This window comes from Talpa europaea, assembly GCF_964194135.1.
Source record: "Talpa europaea genome assembly, chromosome: 1".
NCBI lineage: Eukaryota > Metazoa > Chordata > Mammalia > Eulipotyphla > Talpidae > Talpa > Talpa europaea.
The window spans coordinates 40,452,082-40,477,561 of record NC_140073.1 but is presented as its reverse complement, the minus strand read 5'-3'; the positions used below and the strand labels follow the sequence as shown (position 1 = coordinate 40,477,561).

At 41.0% G+C, this 25,480-nt stretch overlaps 1 protein-coding gene across 1 annotated transcript in view; it reads left to right on the top strand.

The window, feature by feature from the left end:
- The window catches only part of HPS5 (HPS5 biogenesis of lysosomal organelles complex 2 subunit 2), a gene marked incomplete at both ends in the record, with an annotated part of 41,965 nt that extends 25,855 nt beyond the window's left edge, over positions 1-16,110 (top strand). The window contains 7 exons of the mRNA XM_084243422.1: positions 1,014-1,134; positions 1,317-1,472; positions 2,479-2,598; positions 3,223-3,336; positions 4,888-4,994; positions 14,836-15,106; positions 16,050-16,110. Coding sequence (XP_084099548.1) covers positions 1,014-1,134; positions 1,317-1,472; positions 2,479-2,598; positions 3,223-3,336; positions 4,888-4,994; positions 14,836-15,106; positions 16,050-16,110 — 950 coding nt within the window. The remainder of the gene's footprint in view (positions 1-1,013; positions 1,135-1,316; positions 1,473-2,478; positions 2,599-3,222; positions 3,337-4,887; positions 4,995-14,835; positions 15,107-16,049) is intronic.
- Positions 16,111-25,480: the final 9,370 nt, after the last annotated feature.

Genomic DNA, 25,480 nt, shown 5'->3' with positions numbered 1-25,480 from the left:
CACCAGAGACAGAGCGGGGAACAAAACAGGCAGTCCGACTGAAATACTGCCAAGGGGAGCGGCGGGTGAGACAGTAGAGGTCTGCTTCGCCATGTGGGTTGCTCCCTGGTCACCGGGGATCAAACTTGTGCTGTAGAGGCTGTGATTGCCTCATAGTGTGGTGCTTAACCCCTTGCGCCACCAGGGAGGCCCAGGTTCATATATATATTTAACTGCGATAGTTTCAGCAAGATCATCACTCACTTTATTTACCACACTTGGCTTTAAACGATTTGGCAATTCCCCAAAGAGAACTCTTCCTTCAAAGGAAGATTTGATATAACTGATATTTTTTTTAAATAGTTCAAATATTTAAAATTAATTTTATTTCAAAAGAGACAGGGCACTGGTTCTAGAAAAAAAGAAAACAGGAATTTGACACTGATGATAGATGTATAGCTTTCCCCACACTCATTTATTAAAGAGTAATAATCACTTTTGTATTATTGTTCTTTTATCTTTAGAACTTTGCATATGCTTCATCTCCCAATTTCATCTAAGTTCTTTATTTTTTTAATTTTATTTATTTATTTGTTTGTTTGTTTTGTTTATACATGCACTGGGTACAGTCAGAAGCGCGGGAGGGCGAGAGAATTCACCAGAGCCAGAGCGGGGAACAGAGCAGGCAGAAGGACCAAAGTACACTGCTGAGGGGAGCAGCGGGCGGCAGGAGAGGTCTGCGCGCCATGTGGGACCCTCCTCTGGTGGCCGGGGAGCAGCCGGGGATCGAGCTGCAGAGGCTGCGGGCAGCTTCGCAACCCAGCGCTCAACCACAGCGCCACCAGGGAGGCCCTCATCTAAGTTCTTTAAACATACAAATTGCGTCTTGTTCTTTTTTATCTCTGTTACAATGCTTAGAAGCATTGGGCCTTGCACAAAGTGGTACTTGACTAACGATTATTGAATGAATGTTTTCATGAATTGAATATTTATAGCTGTAAGATAAAGGGGAAAGAATGTACTTTATCTTTCAGAAATGGCAAGTTCTAATCCTACATATATGGAAATGGAAGAAGGAGACTTACCAACAAGATTAAAGTTACTGGATGATTCAGTTCCTTTTGATAGTCCTTTGCTGATTGCTTATGCTACCCGGTAAGTTGTCTTATATGTTGTTTATATGAACTAGAGCACATACATTCTTTTTTGTCTTAATCTCTAATGTTTTATTGAATTACATGTTGGGCAACTTCTTAGTATATTTATTTCTATTTAGATAATGTAACCAAGTATATCATCTCACTGAAATTGGAAACATGTTTTCTTTTTAAATGCAGATTGTATGAGAAGTTTGGGGAATCTGCCCTTCGATCCTTAATCAGGTTTTACCCATCCATTTTGCCTTCGGATGTCATGCAACTTTGTCATCATCATCCTGCTCAGTTTTTGGCCTATTTAGACAGTCTGGTGAAATCAAGGCCTGAAGATCAACGGTGAGAAGGCGAGAATGTTCATAGACTCTCCTTCTTTTTATGGGACATTGTATCTCTTGTGTAACTCACACAGTATTGAGATACCTACTGTGGAAGAAGAGAATTTCGGCAGCCATGTACCATTCTTTAGTTCACAGCACATAACACAAACTTCTTTTCCCACCCTTGGGTTCTCTAGTCATAAGTGTCAAATTGAACTTCAGGTTCTAGACTAAGATAGATAAGCTTCTTTGCTGTCTCTGCCAGTAGCTGAATTCACTGCCACCTTTTTGCTGCTGATATCCTAGCCTTTGTGGGTGGATCTCAGTTCCAGCTCTTTACCTCTTTAGGCTGACACCTCATTTCTTAATCTCCATGCACAGGCCCTTTGGTTTTTGAGATAGGCAACTTTCCCCCTTTCTTTCTCTGATTGACTTTTGCCATACAGGTTATTATTTTTTTTAAGATTTATTTATTTATGCATACAAGAGCTGGGGTACAGGCCAAGATGCGGGGAGTGAGAGGATTCACCAGAGACAGAGTGGGGAACAGAACAGAACTGAACAGAACAGAACTGAACAGAACAGAACAGAACAGAACAGAACAGAACTGAAACACACTGCTGAGGGGAGCAGCGGGCGAGACAGGAGAGGTCTGCTTTGCCATGTGGGTTTCTCTCTGGCTGGCCAGAATTAAACTCATGGTACAGAGGTTGTGGATTGCTTCATAGTGCAGTGCTTAACCCCTTGCCCCACCAGGGAGGCCCCATACAGATTTTTAAATCTCCCGGACCTGAGCCTACCTTCCCACCGGCTCTTGCTTTTTTCCTTTTGGTTTTTTTCCCTCCTTTGGTGTTTTTATTATCTAGGCTCAACTATTTATTTAAAAGACATATTTTTCCTAAGATTTCTATACATTTTGTGGCAGAGGGGCTTCACCTTATTTCATTCACTATATTGAATGCTTAATAATAATTTGTTTCCTTTCTCAGTATGAAGATTGGTGATTTTTCTCAACTTTTTCCTAGGCCATCCTTTCTTGAGTCTCTTCTACAACCAGAGTCTTTAAGATTGAATTGGCTGCTTTTGGCACTGTCCCATGATGCTCCCCCCAGCATAAGCACTATGGATGATGAAGGAAACCCTAGGTATACTAGGAGACCTCTTTCTAAGCTTTTCTGTTTCTTTGGAAACATAAAACATCTGGGATGACTTCAGGAATGGCTGTGGAAAAATTGACCTAAGTTAGAGGGATAGAGAAAGTATGTTTGGTGTGTGTGTGTTGGGGGTTGGGGAGGACGGTATTTGTGTGTATATTCCTAGAAAATTGCCAAGGATTTTCTTGCTATAAGCTGATTTTGGTTTTCTGTTTTTTTAAAAACTAAATAATTACAATACAATATTTTGAAAAATACTGGTACTGTAGCATATCAGAAATGTTCCCTGTGTTTTCCTCCAGGAAATACTTTGTAAAAGCCCCCCAAATTCCTATCTTGTATGCTTAGAAAAAGATCTGGAAGGATATACAGTAGCTATCTGAGTAGAGGAATTATGGGCTTCTTTGTCTTGCCTAAAATGTCAAATTTTTTTTAAATGAATAGGTATTATAGGAAAAATAGCTTTTTAATTTTATTAAAGCCAAATAGAAATATTTGAAAAATATAATAACAATGGCACAAATGTAACTCAATTATATTCTTCCCTACTAGGTGACTGAAATGAAAGTTAGATTTATTTTCTGTCTAATTTACTGAGAGTTTTTCATTTCACAGGCCTCATTCACACTTGTTTTCCTGGGGTTATAGTCAACTGATTCTTCATCTAATTAAACTTTCTGCAGATTTTGCAACCAAAGAGAAAATGACTGACATTTGTAGGTCTCATGGGTAAGTGAAATTTTTCTTAGAAGCTGAAATTAAGATTAGAATAATTTCAGTCCATAACTTTGTAGTTAAGGACCTAAATTGATATGCTCTATAATTTGGGAATTCTTTTTGTTATATAGAAGTGCCTTTTTGTTTTAAGTGATAGTAGAAATCTTTTTCCTTTAAGTTTTGTGCATGTTTTTCTCTAGTACATGAGACTAGCCCTTGATAATTCCCCTCTCTTTCTAGTTACTAGTCCCAGTTCTTAGGCATGTAGATGTCAATTAAGCACCAGACTGTGTGGTATGAACTGAATTGCTATAGGATTTCCTGGAATGAAGAAATCAGAATGGGCTTAGTAGATTCACTAGTGAAGAACTTATGGGTGTAGTAAGACTTTGGAAGTACACCCTGAAGGCTGAATAGGACTTGTATTTATAAGGGACTAGGAACAGGGAGGTCATTTGAGAGAAGCGCAAGAGTAAGGGCAAGAAAAACTGACATTGCTTTTTATTTGTACCACATATTATTTATGGCCTGATGATGTTATATTATGACTCAATCTGGACTATATCTTTTGGGAATAGGTACCGTGTCTCCTTTTCCCTCATAATGCCTAATTCATACAGTGGTAGATAATTGACATATATAACAGGTCCTCCAATAACATCATTTTATTCAATGTTGTATCATCGTAATGTTGATGAGAAAAATGTAACTCTGATATTGAATGAAATTGTTATTTGAGGATTTGCTTTCATTATAGTCATTTTGCTTAAAGTTACAGTTTTCAAGAACACATTGATGACATTAAGTGACAACTTAATAGTATTTGTTCATTGATAATGATGGATGAGATCAGCATGTGGTCATAACATCATTAGCTGATATAGTACCTTGAAAGCTGGTAAGGAGAATTTAGTATCAGTAAAGACTCCTTAGACTTTTTGGTGTGAAAATGATATAAAAATGGAACTCTCCAGAGATCACTTAGGGTGTCATACTTTGGGAACAGGCAGACGAGCTGGGAAGGTGTTGCAGTAACTCACGTATGAGAAAATTGGTAATTAGTGGGGCAGCAGCAGGAGCACATCCAAGGGCCATTTAGACAGAAAATTCAGTGGGACTTGCAGATTACTGGATGTGGCAAATGAAGAAGATGGAAGTGTCATTTGCATATTTGTAGGGAAAATATACTAGTTTTATATTGAATCTAAAAGTTTATAAACTGTATAAACAAGTGTTTCTAAATTGGTTCTTGGCTTCAAATATCAATATATTTATCACTAGCTTTTTTTTTCCTTAAATGCTATAGATCAGGGGTGATACCATTATCCTATGATAATGGAAATATTGTACTCCACTGTCCAGTTTGGTGGCCACTAGCTATATGTGGCCATTGAGAAGAAAAAGAAATATAGGTTGATAAACTTAAGAATTGACTTTTGAATTTATTTACTTTTAATTAATTTAAATTTAAATAGCTATGGCTGGTATCTACTCGTTGAACAGTGCACTTCCAGATAAATTCACTGCTTTTTTTTCCTTTCTTCAACTTTGGTCTTTTTAAAGTTTCTGGCCTGGATATCTTACACTCTGCTTGGAGCTGGGGAGAAGACGAGAGGCCTTCACCAACATTGTATATTTGAATGATATGAGCCTGATGGAAGGGAACAATGGTATGTAAGTCACAATTGGTTACTCATGGTTGTAGTATTTTAGAAGTCACTCCAGACTTTTCAATAAAGACATTTGGTGAATAGTCCATTGATCATATATATATACTAGCTAGCTGTCAAATTTGTGAAATTATTTTTCTTTTTAATCTGTACCACATGGTATATTGTAAAAATATTATTAGAAATAAATTTTAGGTGCCATTTTAATTTAATTAGCTCCTATTGTGTGCTAGACAGTAGGTACTTTTCCATAAGTTTCTTTTTTTTTAATTTATGTATATTTTACATCAGTGTTCATTTTTTTTTTTTTTTTTTTTTATAAATTTTATTGTTATATTCCCCATACAATTGCAGCCCCCCATTCTGACCCCAATCCCTCCCCTCCCGCCCCCGCCCCCCTAAAAGTGTCTCTGGTTCATAGTTTTTTGTTGATTTTGATTTTCACTTTCTTATAGTTATTCATTTTCCTGGTCCCTTATTTAAGTTTTCTAGATTCCTGCTATGAGTGAGACCATCCGGTATTTTTCTTTTTCTTTTTGGCTTATTTCGCTGAGCATGATCCCTTCCAGCGCCATCCATGTTGCAGCAAATTGCATGTGTTTATCTTTTTTGAATGCTGAGTAATATTCCATGGTATATATGTACCACATCTTCTTGATCCAGTCATCTATTTTTGGGCATTTGGGTTGTTTCCAAAGCTTAGCTATTGTAAACAGTGCTGCTATAAACATAGGGGTGCAGGTGTTCTTTGGAATTGATGTTTCTGTGTCCTTTGGGTAAATACCTAGGAGTGGAATTGCTGGGTCATATGGAAGCTCTATGTTTAGTAGGTCCAGAAATCTCCACACAGCTTTCCACAGTGGTTGGACCAGTTTGCACTCCCACCAACAGTGCACAAGAGTTCCTTTTTCTCCACACCCTCGCCAACATTTGTTGTTGCTAGTTTTTTTAATATGTGCCATTCTCACTGGTGTAAGATGGTATCTCATGGTAGTTTTGATTTGCATTTCCCTGATGACAAGTGATGTTGAACATTTTTTCATATGCCTGTTGGCCATTTGCATTTCCTCTTCAGAGAAGTTTCTTTTAAGCTCTTCTGCCCATTTTTTGACTGGATTATTTTCTTTGTTGTTGTTGAGACTCATCAGCTCTTTGCAGATTTTTGTGATCAGTCCTTTATCATTAGTGTTGGGTGCAAAAATGTTCTCCCAGTTGGTGGGGTTTCTCTTTGTTTTTGTTATTGTCTCTTTTGCTGTGCAAAAGCTCTTTAATTTGATATAGTCCCAGCTGTTTATCTTTGCCTTCACTATCACTGCTTTGGGTGATGTGTCTGTAAAGATGTCTTTGATGTGCAAATCACGTAGTGTTTCGCCTATATTTCCTTCTATATATTTTATGGTTTCAGGTCTTATGTCTAGTTCTTTAATCCATTTTGAGTTGATTTTTGTGTATGGTGTGAGGTGGTGGTCAAGCTTCATTCTTTTGCATGTAGCGACCCAGTTTTCCCAGCACCATTTATTGAACAAACTTTCTTTGCTCCAATGCATAGTCTTTGCTCCTTTGTCAAAGATTAGTTGACCATAAATCTGTGGGTTTATTTCTGGATTTTCTATTCGATTCCATTGGTCTGTATGTCTGTTCTTGTTCCAATACCATGCGGTTTTGATGATTATGGCTTTGAAGTATAGTTTGAAGTCTGGGAGTCTGATGCCTCCATTCCCTTCTTTTTTTTTCAGGAGAGCTTTGGCTATTCGGGGTTTTTTGTGATTCCATATGAATTTCATCAATAATTGTTCTATTTCTTTGAAGAATGACATTGAAATTTTGATTGGAATAGCATTGAATCTGTATATTGCTTTTGGAAGGATGGCCATTTTAATAATGTTTATTCTTCCAATCCATGAGCAGGGGATGTCTCTCCATTTCTTTGTGTCTTCTTCTATTTCTTTTAACAGTGTTTTATAGTTTTCTTTGTATAGGTCCTTTACCTCTTTTGTTAGATTTATTCCCAAATATTTGATTTTTTTTGTTTCAATAACAAAAGGGATGGTCTTTTTGATTTCTTCTTCTTCAGATTTATTGTTTGTGTATAGGAAGGCTACTGACTTTTGCGTGTTGATTTTGTATCCTGCCACTTTACTGAACTGATTGATGAGTTGAATTAGCTTTTCTGTGGAGTTTTTGGGGTTCTCTATGTATAATATCATATCGTCTGCAAATAGTGATAGTTTGACTTCTTCTTTTCCTATTTGGATTCCTTGGATGTCTTTCTCTTGTCTTATTGCCCTGGCTAGGACTTCCAGTATTATATTGAAAAGCAATGGTGAGAGTGGACATCCTTGTCTTGTTCCAGATCTTAATGGAATTGCTTTCAGCTTTTCACCATTGAGAATGTTACTGGCTGTTGGCTTGTCATAGATGGCCTTTATGATGTTGAGGTATGTTCCTTGTATCCCAAGAATTTCAAGGGCTTTTATCATGAATGGGTGTTGCACTTTGTCGAAAGCTTTCTCAGCATCTATTGATATTATCATATGGTTTTTATATTTCTTTTTGTTGATGTGTTGGATAACGTTGATTGATTTTCGGATGTTAAACCATCCTTGTGCCCCTGGAATGAATCCAACTTGGTCGTGGTGAATTATCTTATGGATACATTGTTGGATTCTGATAGCTAAAATTTTATTCAGGATTTTTGCATCAGTGTTCATTAGGGAGATTGGCCTGTAGTTTTCCTTTTTTGTGTTGTCCTTGTTCGGTTTTGGTATTAGTGTAATGTTGGCTTCATAGAACGTGTTTGGTATTGTCCCTTCCTTCTCAATTTTTTGGAAGAGTTTGTGAAGGATAGGCACTAATTCGCCTCTGAATGTTTGGTAGAATTCATTTGTAAATCCATCAGGTCCTGGGCTTTTGTTTTTGGGGAGGTTTTTGATTACCATTTCAATTTCGCTAATTGTAATTGGTCTGTTTAGGTGTTCTATTTCTTCTTTATCTAGCTTTGGGTGATTGTAGAGTTGTAGGAATTTGTCCATCCCCTCTAGATTGTTAAACTTGTTTCCATATAACTGTTCATAGTAGTTACTGATTATTCTTTTGATTTCTGCTGTGTCCGTTGTGATTTCTCCTCTTTCATTGATGATCCTGTTTATTTGTGCTTTCTCCCTTTTTTCCTTTGTGAGCCTGGCTAGGGGTTTGTCTATTTTATTGATTTTTTCAAAGAACCAGCTCTTGGTTTCATTAATCTTTTGGATTGTTTTTTTAGTTTCAATTTCATTTATTTCTGCTTTGGTTTTTATTATTTCTTTTCTTCTACTGGTTTTGGGGTTTTTTTGTTGTTCTTTTTCTAGATCTTTGAGCTTCGAGATTAGGTTGTTTCTTTGCGTTCTTTCTTGTTTCTTGATGTGAGCTTCTATTGCTATATATTTTCCTCTTATTACTGCTTTTGCTGCATCCCATACATTTAGGATATTGGTGTCCTCCTTGTCGTTCAATTCAAAAAATTTTTTAATTTCTTCTTTGATCTCCTCCTTAGTCCAATGGTCTTCCAGTAGTGTGGTTTTTAATCTCCATGAGGTAGGAAAGTTCCTTGCCTTCTTTTTATGGTTTATTTCTAGTTTGATGCCTTCATGGTCAGAAAAGATGGTTGATATGATTTCAATCTTGGTGTATCTGTTGATGTTTGTCTTGTGCCCCAGTATGTGATCGATCCTGGAGAATGATCCGTGTGCGCTTGAGAAAAATGTATACTCCATTTTTTGGGGGTTTAGTGTTCTATAGATGTCTGTTAAGCCCAATTGCTCTAGGTCTTTATTTAGAGCTTTGGTTTCTTTACTTATTTTTTGTCTTGTTGATCTATCCATTGTTGATAGTGGTGTGTTGAAGTCTCCCACTACGTATGTGTTTTCTCTGATGTCTGTTTTCAGAGAGGACAACAGTTGTCTGATATATTTTGGTGCTCCTTCGTTTGGTGAGTATATGTTAATGAGTGTTATTTCTTCTTGAAGTATTGTCCCCTTGATCATAATGTAGTGACCATTGGGGTCTCTTTTTATCTTTTTGAGTTTGAAATCTGTTTTATCTGATATAAGTATAGCTGTTCCTGCTTTCTTTTTTGGTCCATTTGCTTGTAGGATTGTTTTCCATCCTTTAACTTTGAGCCTATTTTTATCTTTTGTAGCTAAATGTGTTTCCTGGAGACAGCAAAAGGTTGGGTTTTGTTTCTTAATCCAGGCTGCAACTCTGTGTCTTTTTATTGAAGAGTTTAGTCCATTTACATTTAGAGTTAATATTGATATGTTAACATCTGTATTTGCCATTGTGTTTGTCTTTCCTTTGATTTTATTTATTTATTCTTTTAATAACTTTTTTTTTTTTTGGCCTTCTTTCATTGTTATTCGTCGCTCTGAGGTTCTGGCTTTAGGACTCCTTGTAGTATTTTTTGGAGTGGGGGTTTAGTTGCAATGAAATTCCGGAGTTTCTGTTTGTCTGGGAAGGTCCATATTCTTTCTTCAAAGAGGAAGGAGAGCTTTGCGGGATAGAGTATTCTTGGTTGGCATCTGTTTTCTTGGAGTCTGTTGACTATGTCCCTCCACTCTCTCCTTGCCCGTAGTGTTTCTTCGGAGAAGTCTGATGTCAGCCTGATTGGTTTTCCTTTGAATGTTATCTGTTTCTTCCCTCTTGCCAGCTTCATTATTTTTTCCTTGTCCTGGATTCTTGGGAGCTTTACTATTATGTGTCTTGCTGTATTTTTCCTTTCGTCGTGGAAGTTTGGTGTTCTTCTTGCTTCTTGTATATCAATTTTCAGCTCCTTCTTCACATTTGGGAAGTTCTCTTCAATTATCTCTTTGAATATTTTCTCTGTTCCTACATCTCTCTCCTCTCCTTCTGGTATTCCTATAACTCTTATATTTCCTTTCCTCATGGAGTCAGATAGTTCCCGAAGTCTTTCTTCGTTCTTTTTCCTTCGTACTTCTCTTTCCTTTTCTGTTTTGGTTCTTTTTATTTCTGTGTCTTCAAGATTACTTATTCGTTCTTCCATTTCATCTATTCTGCTTTCATTGCTTTTCCCAGAGTTCTTTAGTTCTTCCATTAATTCTTTGATCTCCTGCATTTCTTTTACTTCCCTCTTTAGGGACTCAATTTCTTTCTTCTGACCATTGTTTTCCCTCTCTAGGGACTCAATTGCATTCTTCTGATCGTTGATTATTTTTCCCTTATCATTGTTTTCCTTTATGACTTCGGTCAGTTTTTTAATCACGGCAATTTTAAATTCTCTTTCTGGAAGGCTCAGAAATTCTTCCAAGTTATTGTCGTTGCAATCTGGGGGCTGGCTTTCTTTTTGTGGTGTGCTTTTTCTCTGGAGAGTTGCTAGATTGCGTGTGGTTCTTCTCCTCCCTACTGTCTGTTTTCTAATTTGCCGTATGCGTTGGGACACTGTGTTGTTGGGACTTGCCGGCATCTTGGGTGGGCTTCTCTGTTCCCCTCTGGTTCTTCCAGGAGTCATCTGTCAGTTTCAAGCAGCCTTTACTGGAGAAAGGTCCCTGTTCTAAAATGCCGATGTGGGGACACACTCCCCTGTGCGCCTGGTCTGCCCCGGCGGTGGGTTCCTGCTCCCCTCTGGGCTTGGACTGCAGGCCAGAGGGGGTCTGGCGTGGGCGAACTTCCCCCGCTCACCTCTGGCTCCTGAGGAAGCCTTCTGCAGGTAGTTTTTACTGAAGAAATGTCCCTGTTCTAAAATGGTGATGTGGGACACACTCCCTGCGCTTCTGGTCTCAGGCACACTCTTCTGCGCGCCTGGTCTGCCCCGGCTGTGGGTGCTCGCTCTCCCTGTGGGCTCAGACTACTTGTTCAGAAGGGGCCCGGTGTGGGCTAACTCCCCAGCTGGCCACTAGCTCCTTCAGTAGCCTGTGCTGGGGTCAAGTCGCTAGGTGGCACCAGAGATCTCTCCTAGAGCCCTTGGGGAGCTGATTTTCCACCCCGTGGGACAGGGAGCAGAGCGGGGATGGTAGGGTACACCTCAACGGCTTTGGGGTGCTGTGTCTGCCTTGTGCCCCACCGTCGTGGGGAACCCACGCCCCTAATTTCGTGCCCCGGGTCTCAGTTCCAAAGCCCTCAGTTCCAGGACGCGGGCTGTAGCCCAGATCAGTGGCGCGGGAATGGCGCCTTTTGAATCCCGCTCCCCTGCCTGGGCGCCTTGTTCCTGCTCACTCAGGGAGGGCCTCCGCCCGGGTCTCAGTTCCAAAGCCCTCAGTTCCAGGACGCGGGCTGTAGCCCAGATCAGTGGCGCGGGAATGGCGCCTTTTGAGTCCCGCTCCCCTGCCTGGGCGCCTTGTTCCTGCTCACTCAGGATGGGCCTCCGCAGTCTCCCCCTAATTTCGTGCCCCGGGTCTCAGTTCCAAAGCCCTCAGTTCCAGGACGCGGGCTGTAGCCCAGATCAGTGGCGCGGGAATGGCGCCTTTTGAATCCCGCTCCCCTGCCTGGGCACCTTGTTCCTGCTCACTCAGGGAGGGCCTCCGCCGTCTCCCCGCAAGCCTAGGTCGCAGGCGCAGGGGCCTGGGCAGCTGCAATCCGAGTGCCGCTTTCGCGCAAGCTTACCGGGCGGCCGGGGCTGTGTGCTGGTGCTGGTCTCCTCCTGGTGGGCGGGGCTCTCTTTAATTGCGCGTGGAGCTCACCTCCGCGGTGGGTCCTGCAGGGTTTTGCCTCAGCTCCCGTTCACGGGGTGTGGTGGCTGAAATAGTTCCTTTCCACTCACAGTCCCGCTTGCTGCATCCGTTTTTCTTGTTGGGCGTTTTGGTTTGTTGTTTCCCTCGTCTCTGCTGGTCGGAGAGTGCCGCCTCTGTGGGCGGGGGAGGGGAGCAGGGTTCTGCGCTTCCCTCCCTTCTCGTCCTCTTTTATGGCAACTTTCTTCTTCGGGCAGTTTGCTGGAGTCACCCGTTTATCTTCCGTGTCCCAGTTCTCACTGGGACCTGCCGCTTTTCCTCCCTATTAACTTTTTTTAATGGGAGATCTTACTCGCAGCGTCTCCTCGCCGCCATGTTGCTCCGCCCCTTCAGTGTTCATTTTAAGAGCAAACAATGTTTGCTTTCTTTTCTCAGGTGTAGTTCCCATAAAATTACCAAACACCGTGAACCATCACCATAGTCTTTTGTGCTCTTCCCTCCCATTTTTATCCCTCTCCCTCCTCCTGCTGAATGTCTCCTAGTTATAGTTTGCCTGCTAGTTTTGTCTTTTTGTTTTCCCCTGATCCCTTGTTTGGTTTCCCTGTATTTCTTCTATTAGTGAAATGATCCATTATTTTTCTTTTTCCCGCTGACTTATTTCACTGAGCATAATCCCTTCTAGTTCCATCCATGTTGCTGCAAATGGCATGTGAGTTTACCTTTTTTGAATGCTGAATAGTTTTCCATTGTGTATATATACCAAATCTTCTTGATCCAGTGATCTGTTTTGGGACATTTGGGTTGTTTCCATATCTTAGCTATTGTAAATAGTGCTGCAGTAAACAGGAATGCATGTTTCCTTTCTAATTAATGTTTTTGTGACCTTTGGGTATATTCCTAGGAGTGGAATTGCTGGATCATATGGTAGCTCCATTTTTAGTAGTTTGAGGGTCCTCCACACAGCTTTCCATAGTGGTTGGACCTTTTTGCATTCCCACCAGCAGTAAGTTACCATTATTTCTATTTTATGGAAATTATAACTGAATCCTGGAGAAAGGACAATTCGTTCCTTAAAGTCATATAAGTTAATGTTGGAGCTGGTGTTAAGACCTAGATCTGACTATCTCTAAAGCTTGTGCTTAGGCACTTCTCTCTGCATTGTCTTATTTTTTAACGTAGCCAGAAGCTAGAGATAATTTAAATAAGTTAAAATGGAGTAGTAATCAGATTTCCCTAAATCTTAACGCGTATTTAAACACTTTTTAAAAATACTACTTTTCTTCAATTCAACTCAGATAAAATGTTAATCAGAAGGCCAGAACTGACATTTGAAGTTGAGGTGTCCATTCTGCACTCAGAGAGATGGCCTCAGCCTGTTTTGTAGGTTTACTTTATTCATCTCAGTACAGAGATGTCAGCTTCATGACATGAGAATCTTTCACCCTGCAGTGTGACCCACAGCCTTTTTTCAGATCTGTTGGTAAGGAATAGGGAAAATCGGAGCAGAGAAGTGTTGATTGGCAAGGCTTAGCTTCAGATGTCACAGCCATAGCAATATTACCAAGATATCTTTGTGTCAGAAACAGAACAAGAGTGACTTTGTAAGTCTAGAACTTACACATGCATACACTTCTGAAAAATAACCAAAAGAGGTAAGTCATTATGCTATACACTTAAACACCTGAACTATATTGAAATACAGAGCTGTATGTCAATCATATGTCAACAAAACTGAAAAAAGTATCTCCTAAAACCCTCTCTAGTCAGATAAAAGTACCCTTAATATTTCACTAGTACAATAATAACTGTGCTGACCAAAGTTAAAGAGAGGGAGGATCTTTTCTTGACACTTCTCTTGTCTTATAACTCAGATTAACCACTCTCCAAGGCATATTGATTTTGCTGCCAAATATGTAGTTTATATCTGTCTAATTTGTTTTACCCATCATTGTGGTCCTAGCTCCTTGCCTAGATTAATAACCTCTTAATTGTAATAACCTCTTAATTGTCATCTGTTTTCTATTCTTACTCACCTTTAATTGATTTTCCTTGTGGTAATGTAAATACTTCTTTTAAACAAAAATTGGGGTATGGGGCCTCCCTGTGGGGCAAAGGGTTAAGCGCTGCACTATGAAGTAATCCGCAGCCACTGCAGCACGAGTTCGATCCCTGGCCAGCCAGGGAACTGCCCACATGGCACAGCCGACCTCTCCTGTCTCGCCCACTACTCCCCTCAGCATTGTATTTCAGTCAGTCTGCCTGTTCTGCTCCCAGCTCTGTCTCTGGTGTATCCTCATATCCTCCCACACATCTGGCCTGTACCCCAGTTCTTGTATGCATGAATAAATATTAAAAAAAAAAATTGGGTGTGTTTCTCTCCTCCTTTCAAACTCCTTACATTGAAGCCAGAATAAAAGGATAAACTCCAGATTCTTGAAGAGGTCACTTAAGGCCTGACCTATTATTTATTTCATTCTCTCTGATCTCTACTGCACTGTAGGCCTTTTATGAGTTGTTTGAACTCAGCAAAGTCTTTCCTGTCACCTTTTTGTTTCCTTTGTTAAAAATGCAGGCTCCTTCCATTTCTGGCGCCCCCACCTCACCTTTGCTCATACGTGAGCCACATGCTTGTCTCATCCTTTATCTTTCTGCTTAAGTGCACTTCCTCATTGTGCCCTTCTCAGATCCTCCAAAAACTCTACTTTTCTATATTATGGTTCCTGAATCCTTTCCTTTATAGCACCTCAAATTGTTCCTAAGTGTAGATTGTTTATGTATTTGTCTACATTTTGTCTTTATTACACTTGAAGCTTCATAAGAATATAGGGATTTTTTTAATTTAAATTTTATTTTTATATTCCCCATACAATTACAAAGAATATAGGGATTTTGAATGTTTTGGTCCTCATTGCATATCCATCAGCATGTCCAGAGGCTGGATCATTGCTTACTGAATTGAACAAATGAAAGAATTTTGAAGCTATTTTTGTGGCTTCTCCTTATCTTGAATTATTCAACAAATGTTCAGGACAAACTGTGTTAGGGTGATGAGATTATGTTCTTTTATATTTTTATTATGTTTTAGATTAAATATTTTCACAAATGGCTTTGATCATCTCTTGTGTGCAGGCAGAGTGCTAACAGCAGTCAAGAGCCAACAGTGTTTCTGTGTGTTTGTGTAGGTTGGATCCCAGAGACTGTGGAGGAATGGAAGCTTCTTCTACATCTTGTTCAGAACAAGAGCACAAAGCCAGCCCCCGTGAAGTCGCCAAATGGGAACTTCAGTGATGGGCCTTTACCTATCAATGTGGAGAATGTGGCACTCCAATTAGCTAAGGCAATGGGTCCAGATCGAGCCTGGTCACTGCTGCAGGAATGTGGTTTGACCCATGAGGTATCAGAGAGGTTTACCAGAACCTGCAATATCCTGAGGATTGCAGAGAAAAGGCAGAGGTAATACCTGTCTATTATACACTCTCCATAGGTGTTGGAGAATGTAGACCCTCACAGATTTTCAGAGGAGGACCAACCAAGTCCAACCTCTTTGTAATAGATAAGAGCACTAAGACTCATCTGTTACTTAAAGTGATTAAGGGAAGAGGGAAAAGTAATACTTCATTCATAGTCACAACCAGGACACTGTTTGGTTAATCTGAATACTTAAATCTGTTATGTGCTCAATTCTTTAAGAATATTTTTAGTACCAGATACCCACTGTCTCAGTCGGATTTTTTGTTTTTCTTTTCTTTTTAAACTGGTAAAATACAGATAAATATTACCATCTTAACATGCAGCCAATTTCCATCTTCCAAAATTGAAACTTTATAACCATTAAACAATACATTTCCCCCTCCACCCAGCCCTTAGCAATCTATTTTCTGTCTCTTATGGTTTTAAAAAAAAATTATTATTAATTTGTCAGTCCTTTACATATGTATTTAACTTTGAAAATTTGTGTACAAATATCCCTTTGAGACCCTGCTTTCAGTTATTTTGGGTATATACCCAGAAGTGGAATTGTTGGATCAGATGGTAATTGCATTTTTAATTTTTTGAGGAATTGCCATACTATTTTTTCACATTATGTACCATTTTACATTCTCACCAATGGTGCACAAGAGTTCCAGTTTCTCCACATCCTTGCAGCACTGTTTGTTTTTTGTTGTCTTATGAGTTTTTTATATTATCTGGATTGTAACCCCTTATCAGATGTAATGATTTGTAAATATTTTCTCCTGTTCTGTAGGACAGGATGCCTTTCCACTCTTGATTGTCTTTTGACTTACAGAATCAGCAACGTTTCTGAATCCTATAATTTTGTGTGGGTTTTTAAGTTTTTGTAAAGACCTAACAATGAGGACTAAACTGGCTTTCTTTCTTTTCTTTGGGATTTTAGAGCCTTGATACAAAGCATGCTTGAAAAATGTGATCGGTTTCTCTGGTCTCAGCAGGCCTAGTGGAAGAAGATCAGTAGAATGTTATAACATTTTGAGAAAAACTGAATCACGCTCCTGAATCTTCTGAATGCATTTGCTATTGAAGGAGAGGCGCCACCTGAAAACCCTGCCATCTTATTGGGAGTGCTTTTGTCAGCATCTGTAATCACGACTCTGTGACCTTAGTGTTTCTCAACCAAAGTTGAATTTTGAAGGAATCATCCTTGTTTGCTGAAGTGAAGTGCTCTGGAATCAGAATGTGAATTTCCACAGCTGTGCTGTCCTTATTCTGAACTACAGTATTATTTGCTCCTGCCTCTGGTGGGTTGGGGACATTCTTTTCCTACTGTGACTTCTGTATCGAAATAAAAGTTTCTTATCTGGTGATATGAAGAAAGAAAATGTAATTGGCAGAAATTGAATTCTTTTTATTTCTTCTCTGGGAAAGCTGGGAAATTACTGAAATAAGACCTGGTGTAATGGAATTAACACATAAAATAAGTGAAAACTGAAGATTCAAATTAGATATTAAATGAAATGTCCCCATATTTTTTTTTTTTTTAAAGATTTATTTATTTATTTATACAAGCACTGGGTACAGTCAGAAGTGCGGGAGGGTGAGAGAATTCACCAGAGCCGGAGCGGGGAACAGAACAGGCGGAAGGACCGAAGTACACTGCTGAGGGGAGCAGCGGGCGGCAGGAGAGGTCTGCGCACCATGTGGGACCCTCGCCCGGCGGCCGGGGATCGAACCGGTGCTGCAGAGGCTGCGGGCAGCTTCGCAGGCCAGCGCTCAACCGCTGCGCCACCAGGGGAGGCCCAGTCCCCATATTTAAATTGAGCTAATTTAAAATTTTTTTCTAGTATTTGACATTTTCCAATCTGAACCTATATATTTCATTATTGAAAATGTTTTACCTATAATCTTTCCCAAACAGAGTTGCCCAAAGGAATTATGCACTTTAAAATTTTTTTTTTTTTTTTTTTTTTTTTGTGGGACCCTCGCTGGCTGCCGGGGAATGAACTGGCACTCCAGAGGCTGTAGGCAGCCTTGCAGCCCAGCGCTCAACCACTGCACCACCAGGGGAGGCCCTAAAATGTATTTTTTAAAAACTATAATAAAGTCTGAGTACTACTGGAGACTGTAGGGAGTGCTCATTTATGTAAACTTCATACTGGATTACCATGTCACATTCCTATACATTTACATAGCCTGTTAGATTAATAATAAAGGTAAATTCTGAATAGAGTTTTCATTTGAGTATAATATAGACACGAGATTTATTGTAAGCACTTTGTAGGAAAGTATGATACCAAAGACCAGCCTCGGAAAAATGTCGTGTCAGGGGCTCCTGAAGGATGGGACGGCATCAGCACAATTGAGGAGTAAGGCAGACACACACAATGCCTTGTGTTAGTATCTCCTCCTGAGGGCCTCAGAGGGTCTTTATTTATACACTCAGGCAAGTAGTGAGATTATGTCATCACATGGAAGCAAAGCAGAAGCAATCAGTGCATTCTTTTTCCATAGACTTTTGGCTGCTACGTGCTCTCACCCAGAAGGCAGCCTTCAAGGTTAATAGCAAAAAAAACTAAGCCTTACACTAAAATTCATTATTTCAGCTAGACAATTACCTAAGACAGTTGATAGCTGACAGTACACTCCTATCAGCAAAAGCCTAATCATCAAAGGACTCCTCTATTTATATGACCTTCAGCCGGAGACCAGCTGCTTTCCCGTTATCAGCTAACAGGGTTTTCTACCTAGAAACTTCTTAACACAATTAACTTCATAGAGCATTAAAAAGCTTTCCGAAAAAACTTCTAAAAAAGGCAAATGAAGGAAGTACTATAGTCGTTGTCCTGGGTTGCTTGTCAGGCATGTTAATGTATAACAAATTCTTTCCCAATTGTCAGGTGGGCCAAATTTACAATGTTTAATTTTTAAGCAGGTATTTCTTTGTGCCAGAGTTCTATACGTATGATTTATTGCCCAATGTATTTTCCGAGAAGTTTTTTCTTATATGACCAAGAACAAAAAACTAAGGGATGTTTAATCTTCAGCCCCACGGTGTGAGGCACAAGGAATCTTAAGAACCACGGAGTGAGGCTCTTTCAGTCTTCGGCCCCACGGTGTGAGGCCCTTTTTCTTCAGCCCCACGGTGTGAGGCCCTTTTCTTTTTTTCTTTTTCTTTTTATAGAGGCATGTTTGTTTGTTTGTTTGTTTGTTTTGTTTATACATGCACTGGGTACAGTCAGAAGCGTGGGAGGGCAAGAGAATTCACCAGAGCCAGAGCGGGGAGCAGAGCTGGCAGAAGGACCGAAGTACACTGCTGAGGGGAGCAGCAGGCGGCAGGAGATGTCTGCACGCCATGTGGGACCCTCCTCCGGTGGCCGGGGAGCAGCTGGGGATCGAACCAGCACCGCAGAGGCCCACGGGCAGCTTCGCAACCCAGCGCTCAACCGCTGCGCCACAGGGGAGGCCCAGGCCCTTTTCTTAGCTGCTTGCCAGTGTCTTATCTGGCTGGGGCAGCAAGGACCCCTGCAGTATGGGGTAAACTTCGAGTGGCTAAGAAAATGGTTGGATACATTGAATGACTTCTCTATGTAAGGACTATAGGAATTGAGGTAAACAGAAAGTGCTGTTTACTTCCCCATGACAGCTGGATATGATATAACCAGATGGGTTGAAGAGACTGTCAGAGAAAGGAGGCTTCACTAAGCTGCTTAGAATTTTGGGAAGTGTGGAAAATCTAAGGGTTCTGGTCACTTTGGGGTGTGTGGGGTGTTTCTGGCAATAGCATTTAATCAGTCAGTGTCAAACTCAAATTGTTAACTCTGCTTTTGACTGACTAAATCAGTTTCCCATGATTCCCTCCTGGACTTTTATTAATTTGCTAGAGCATCTCACAGAACTCAAGAGAAACATATTACTTACTAGATTATAAGTTTATTACAAAGGATGTAATTTAGGAAAAACCAGATGGGAGAGACTCACCCCCATCTTCCTAACCACACTTCTATCACCACCTTTTCAGATTCCGCTGGGCTGGGATGCTCCATCCTTTAGAAATCCTGGATGACAAGCAAGCACCAGAACATTGATTGGGCCCACACTTGTCAACTGTCTCAAGAACTTACTCATCCCTCTGTATCTTGATAGGGGCACTGGTGGGAGTGGGCAGTGTTTACACAGCTGAGCATGCACCCAGTTGAAGGCTCGGAAGACATTTTTTGTCTTGGTACCCTGAATCTATCTCCACAAATCCTATACTCCTCACAAGATCAACTTTGCCTTCTCCGCACAATCCCACTGTTGAGGACTTTCCTATATGGACCAGAGGGTGGGGTGGGATGACGTGGTTGATTGTGCAGACCTGCACTGCTACTTTGTCATCAACCTTAGTAATTTAAATGATACCTGGCCTGTTTGGGGTGTGCTCTCTAGGATGTGGGGTATTTACAACTTCTTTGTCCTCAGCTGTGGGTTAACAAGAAAGAAACATCACTCAGCAGCCTGTTTGTCAAAGTTGGTGCAAAAGGAGCTCTTCTGTAATTCTTTAATTTCCCAGGTTTTTTATTACAGGAAAGAAAATCCAGTCTTCCCTGAAAAAGTAAAGTACCTGACTTACGCACAATGTATTTATTTCTGTAAACTATGCTGTTCACAATGTTTGCAAAACCTCCCATCAATGACCCACTTGTATATTTCCTGAAAGAAGGGGCAAATTTACAGGAACTCCAGGTTGGGTCAGAGTCTGTGTTTCTTAATGATCTGCCTGGCACGGAATTGCAATGCACCACAATCGTCCTTTACTCCCCGGCAGGGCTGGGAGTAGTTTCCAACTTCTAACACAGAGCCCTTTGAAAACCTCAACCTACTTTACTTTCTGGTTAAAATGATGGCAAAACTCATCCACGCACTCACTCATTCAACACTTATTTGATGAACTCCCCAAATACAGGAACCTTGCTAGGCCCTGGGTGTATAGGAGGGTGCTGCTGACATACCACTGGAAGAGTTATTAAGCAAATCAGTATGTAATACAATTGAGCTAAATTATGCTTACATTTAGTTGCTTATGTGCCACATTGTTGCCAAATTCAACTGGCAGCTATACAGCATAGACACTCAGAGTCCACATGCTCAATCCTAACAGACCAGATTTGAATTGCAGCTTTGCCACTGACTGTGGCAGGAAGGTTAGTAGCAAGGATAAGTGACCATGATAAGTTGTTAACTGAAAAAGCAGATATACAATGACGGGTCTTTTATCCACTCGCCTTTACTTATGTATTCACAGATGTGCATACACTTGGAAAACTGACTGAAGACCTAACATGAAGAGTCTACAGAGATTCTCCCCACTCCATGCACACTAGCCTGAACTGATGAGATCAGTATTGCTTTTGCGGAAAATAATATAGAAACCTTATTTATTTATTTTTAAATAGAGGCATGTTTTATTTATTTATTTTATTTGTTTGTTTGTTTTGTTTATACAGGCACTGGGTACAGTCAGAAGCGCGGGAGGGTGAGAGAATTCACCAGAGCCAGAGCGGGGAGCAGAGCAGGCAGAAGGACCGAAGTACACTGCTGAGGGGAGCAGCGGGCGGCAGGAGAGGTCTGCGCGCCATGTGGGACCCTCCTCCGGTGGCCGGGGAGCAGCTGGGGATCGAACCAGCACCGCAGAGGCCGTGGGCAGCTTCACAACCCAGCGCTCAACCACTGCGCCACCGGGGAGGCCCTAGAAACCTTATTTAAATGAAGCTGATAGGCTAGACAAGAGCTCTCATGCACAGTTCTCTGCTCCTAGTCGTTCCCAGAGACAATGGCCCTTGTTACTTTGGTTTTTGTATTTTCTTTTTCTCCTTTGTCCCAACTTTCTGGGACTTGCCTTACCCCTTTATTGCTGTGCTCGGCCAGAAGGTACTTAGTAGACTTATGGCAAGTTTTTTTGGGTCTTGGTGACCCCACTTCAGGTCAACCCTGTTTGGCTGGGCATTTGCCCAATAGGGGATGGGTAATTTTGAGAGTTTTGTTGGAAAACTATTACTATGAATATCCTTAAGTCTCTTCCCCCTCTCTCTCTGCACACTAATTCTGTTAAAGTTCTTTAACACTAAGAGTATGATTCCTTCCTGTATGTCTAGTTGAAAAAAGACGTCTAATCAGGTTCTCTGCCCATTTTAAAGTATCAGATTTTTTGCTATTGTATGAGTTTTTAAAAAATATGTATTTGGGCCTCCCTGGTAGCACAAGGGGTTGAGCGCAGAGCTGTGAAGCTATCCACAGCCTCTGTAGCCTGAGTTCAATCCCCGGCCAGGAAGCTACCCACATGGTGCAGCAGACCTCTCCTGACTCACCCGCTGCTCCCCTCAGCAGTGTACTTCAGTCTAGCTGCCTGCTCTGTTCCTTGCTCTGTCTCTGATGAATCCTTTCACCTCCTGTACCTCTGGCCTGTACCCCAGTTCCTGTAACATAAGTAAATCTTTAAAAAAGTACATGTTTGCATATTAACCCCCTTTTCAAATACATGATTTGCAAATATTTACTCCCATTCAGGGGGTTATTTTTTTATTTTGCTGATGGTTTCCTTAGGGTTCCTATGAGCTGGCCATTCATGGGCAACTGTGACCTATTTGTTATCTACAAATCACAGCAGAGCATTCCTCGACTCTCTACGGACAATAGTCTGAACATGACCCAGGCCCAGAGACACGTAAGCCACCGTTGACCTGATTATGTAACTATCTCCATGGTGGTCTCGGGAAAACTCTGCCTGTGATAACATCAAATACTTTGCTAATGCAATGTCTCTTGATAGATGGTCACAATGTCCCCTTCTCTGTTCCTCATAAAACTTTGTCCCCCATTTCAATCTCACTCTCCAGACTTTATTCCTTTGTCAGCTTTTACTAGCCTGTGTGTTTTCAATAAATGACACAAGACTCTGCTCTCTCAAGTAGCAGAGTCTTGCGTTACAAACCTCCAGACTGTTGTGTCCCTCATGGCATTTCTGACTGCAAAGTGGCAACAAAGTTCTTGTTATAAACTGTTTCCTTTGCTGTACAAAAGCTTTTTAGTTTGATACAGTTCTACTTGTTCATTTTTACTTTTATTGCCTCTACTTTTATAGTTAAATTAAAAAGAAAATCATTGCCCAAGATCGATGTCAGGAAGGTTATTGCCTGTTTTCTTTGAGGAGTTTTATGGTTCCAGATCTTGAGCTCAAGTCTTCAATCTGTTTTGAGTTCATAATCCCACTTTGCTCTTTCCTGTGATAACTTCTCAGCTTCACAAGCCTATCTGTTTTTCCCTCAGTGTTTCCTCATGGAACTTTAGGTAGAAAAATTAAAGTATCTCCTTTGGTGGTGAAAGATGTCTCACCAAACTAAGAAGATAATGTTCCTTCTTCTTTTGTAGTTGCAAGAATTGGGGATGGTTTTCTGCATCAAAAATTATTCTTGTAACAGTTATTTGTATCAATGAAACCTTATAAGACTTCTAAGACTGTCACTATAGCTAATAAAATTAAACCTTGATCTTTAAAACTGTAATTCTGATTGGTAATCTTACTCATGTATTAAACAATATGTGACCTTGGTAATAATTAATTAATGATTCTGACTCTGGTAAAGTATAAATTGTTATGGATTTTATTGGTCAAAGCAAAAAGAGTTAAATGTATTGAGTGCTTTACATGAGCTCCAAACTGCTCATTGTTCTTGCGAAGTTTGGGACTTTGCTGTCACCCTTGGCCATGGTGTCCTGTGAGCTTTAATTTTTTTCACTCTGGTTTTCTGCTGCACCTCCCCCTGCAGTGACCTTTAGGGATAATGGCTTTCGCCACGGTCCCTAGGTCCGGCTGGGCAAGGAACCAGCGCGCAGGGGAGTACAGCAAAGTTCCCTGAAGACATAGATAAGACAGACGCCTATCAAAAGATACAAAAGGAGCCTTATCTCGTCTCCTCAGACCTACAAACTTTATCCCTTCACTCTCTTTCTAAAACTTCTTCCTTCTCTTCTATAAAGGTCATTGATTGCTAAATTAAAGAAACATGAAATCGAGTAACAAGGAGGACTCAAATGAAACACCACTAAACCTTGCGTAACAACAAAATTGTTAGTTCAATAATTGCTCTGTTATATGTTAAAATTCCTTAGCTTTGATCCTTAATGAAAAAATGTCATTACATAAAAAAAATAGGTGCACCTGTTATAATTAATAATGATTAAGGAATTTAGTGGTTAGCTAGGAGAAAATGAAATTATATAAAACAAAAGACAAAACTAATGGCCTGACTGCTTAGGAATGTGCCTAGATCCAAATGTAACTCTGGACATAAATCACTGCCTTGTCAATGATAAGTTAAACCTATGAGCCAACTGGTTTAGTTCACTAATAACCGATCCTATGCCTTTAGAAAAACATATATATACTGGTCACCAACTCAAAGAAAATTACACTCAGATTTTCACTCTCTTGAAGTGTGTCTGTTTGTCATTTCTTTCACCGATTCCCTGACCACCCTGCGCAGTCTCTCAACCCTGAGACGGCCTCATCGTTCACTACTGTGCTGGTCCGCGGCAGTTTTCTGATTCTTCAGTCTTGATGTTCTTGTCTTTCACTTAATTGCAACAGGGTAAAAAGGAGACCGCTCAACAGCTTGGTCACAAATGGTTACTCCAGTAGTGGTACTGTTGTAGAGCAACCCCGATACAAAACGGGGTGCCTGACTGTGGGTCCTCACCCGCGCGCTTAAAAGGACTTATCAATGCTCTACTGCAGGCACACGTGAAAGGTTAATAAAAGGTTTATTTACAAGGGAAGGGGAAATGAGGAAATATACAGCTCTGGGAGAAAAGCGGGAGACAAAGTTTTAAATGAGTCCTACCCGATCCGCCGATCTGGAACCCCAAAATGGCGCTCTGAGAGCTGGCCGCCAGCCAGGAGCGGTGAAGCCGGGAGGCGAGCGATCGCGAGCCAGAGAGAGCCCTAGGCCCACGTGTTTGGTTTTTTATATCCAACCTGGCTGCCCAACTCCACCCTCAGGTCCCAGAAGAGACTGAGGAAGGAAGGAAGCAGGATGGAGCCAGGAGACCTGGAGGAGGCGCATGGAGCCTAGAGACACGTGAAGAAGCTGCGCTTGTCTTTTGGTCGTGGACTGGGTGACACAGATGTGGGTGAGACCCGTGGGGAGGTGGCAATGGCAGATTTTATCTTGATGTTGATTTTGCTCTTTTCCTTCCGGGCTTGTCCGGTTGTTTGTGACTCTTTTCTGTGGGTCCCCACTGGAAGATGCTTTAGACTTGTAACAGGCTTTGGGGCCTTGCTCTGGGCCGATCCCATATGGATGGACTTTTACCCACGAGGGGACGGGTAACTTTGGGTGCTTGATTTAGAAACTAGATTCTTTGCCTTTCCTGTATTGTTTCCTAGTTTTATTAAAGTTCCTTCCCATTAAAGTCTTATATGTTTTGTGTTGATGCGGCGGATGGCAGAACCCATTTAGAATAGGCAGGTTTGCGGGGTTTGGGCTGCCCCTCTCCCTGTCCTATAACAGTACCATCTCATTTATTATGTAAACAAAGTCACTTGCAAAAGTGAAAGGCGGTGTCACTATTAACAATTAAGCTGGGACAACACCTGCTAACAGAGACTGTCTCATGACAGCTGGGACACTGTGACTTTGTTTAAAATCCTTTAAACCAGGTGATTCTGATATCACCATGACATGATAGTTTTACTCCCACTATTGTTTATTGTTCTAAGCATTTGACTGCATGGAATGGAGTGTGCCTTCCAAGAAGACAGAATGCACTAAGTACAAAGGAAGTAGATTTACAATGCTATCAAAGTCTCTGTGAGGAGTTCCTCTTGGTTTCTAGAAATTGTACTTGCTTTCTCTCTAATATTTCTGTTAGAGAAGAGGATGACATAAAGGAACTGAGAAAGTCAGGCGTGAGGGCCTCCCCGGTGGCGCAGCGGTTGAGCGCTGGGTTGCGAAGCTGCCCGCTCCCCGGCCACCAGAGGAGGGTCCCCTCAGCAGTGTACTTCGGACTTCTGTCCCTCTGCCTGCTCTGCTCCCCACTCTGACTCTGGTGAATTCTCTCACCCTCCCGCGCTTCTGACTCTACCCAGTGCTTGTATAAACAAACAAACAAACAAACAAACAAACAAACAAATAAATAAATAAATAAATATTTAAAAAAGAAAGAAAGTCAGGCGTGAGTTCCAGCAGTGAATGGCTTAAAAGTAAAAGACCTGTAACAAGTTGAGGTCACGGATCCACAATTTCTGCCCTGAGGAAAATCTTGAGCTGGTCTCCCTAGGCTTGCCCTACTGCTGTCCTTGGGCTTCAAGCCCAGGGTCCCATGGTCAATAGG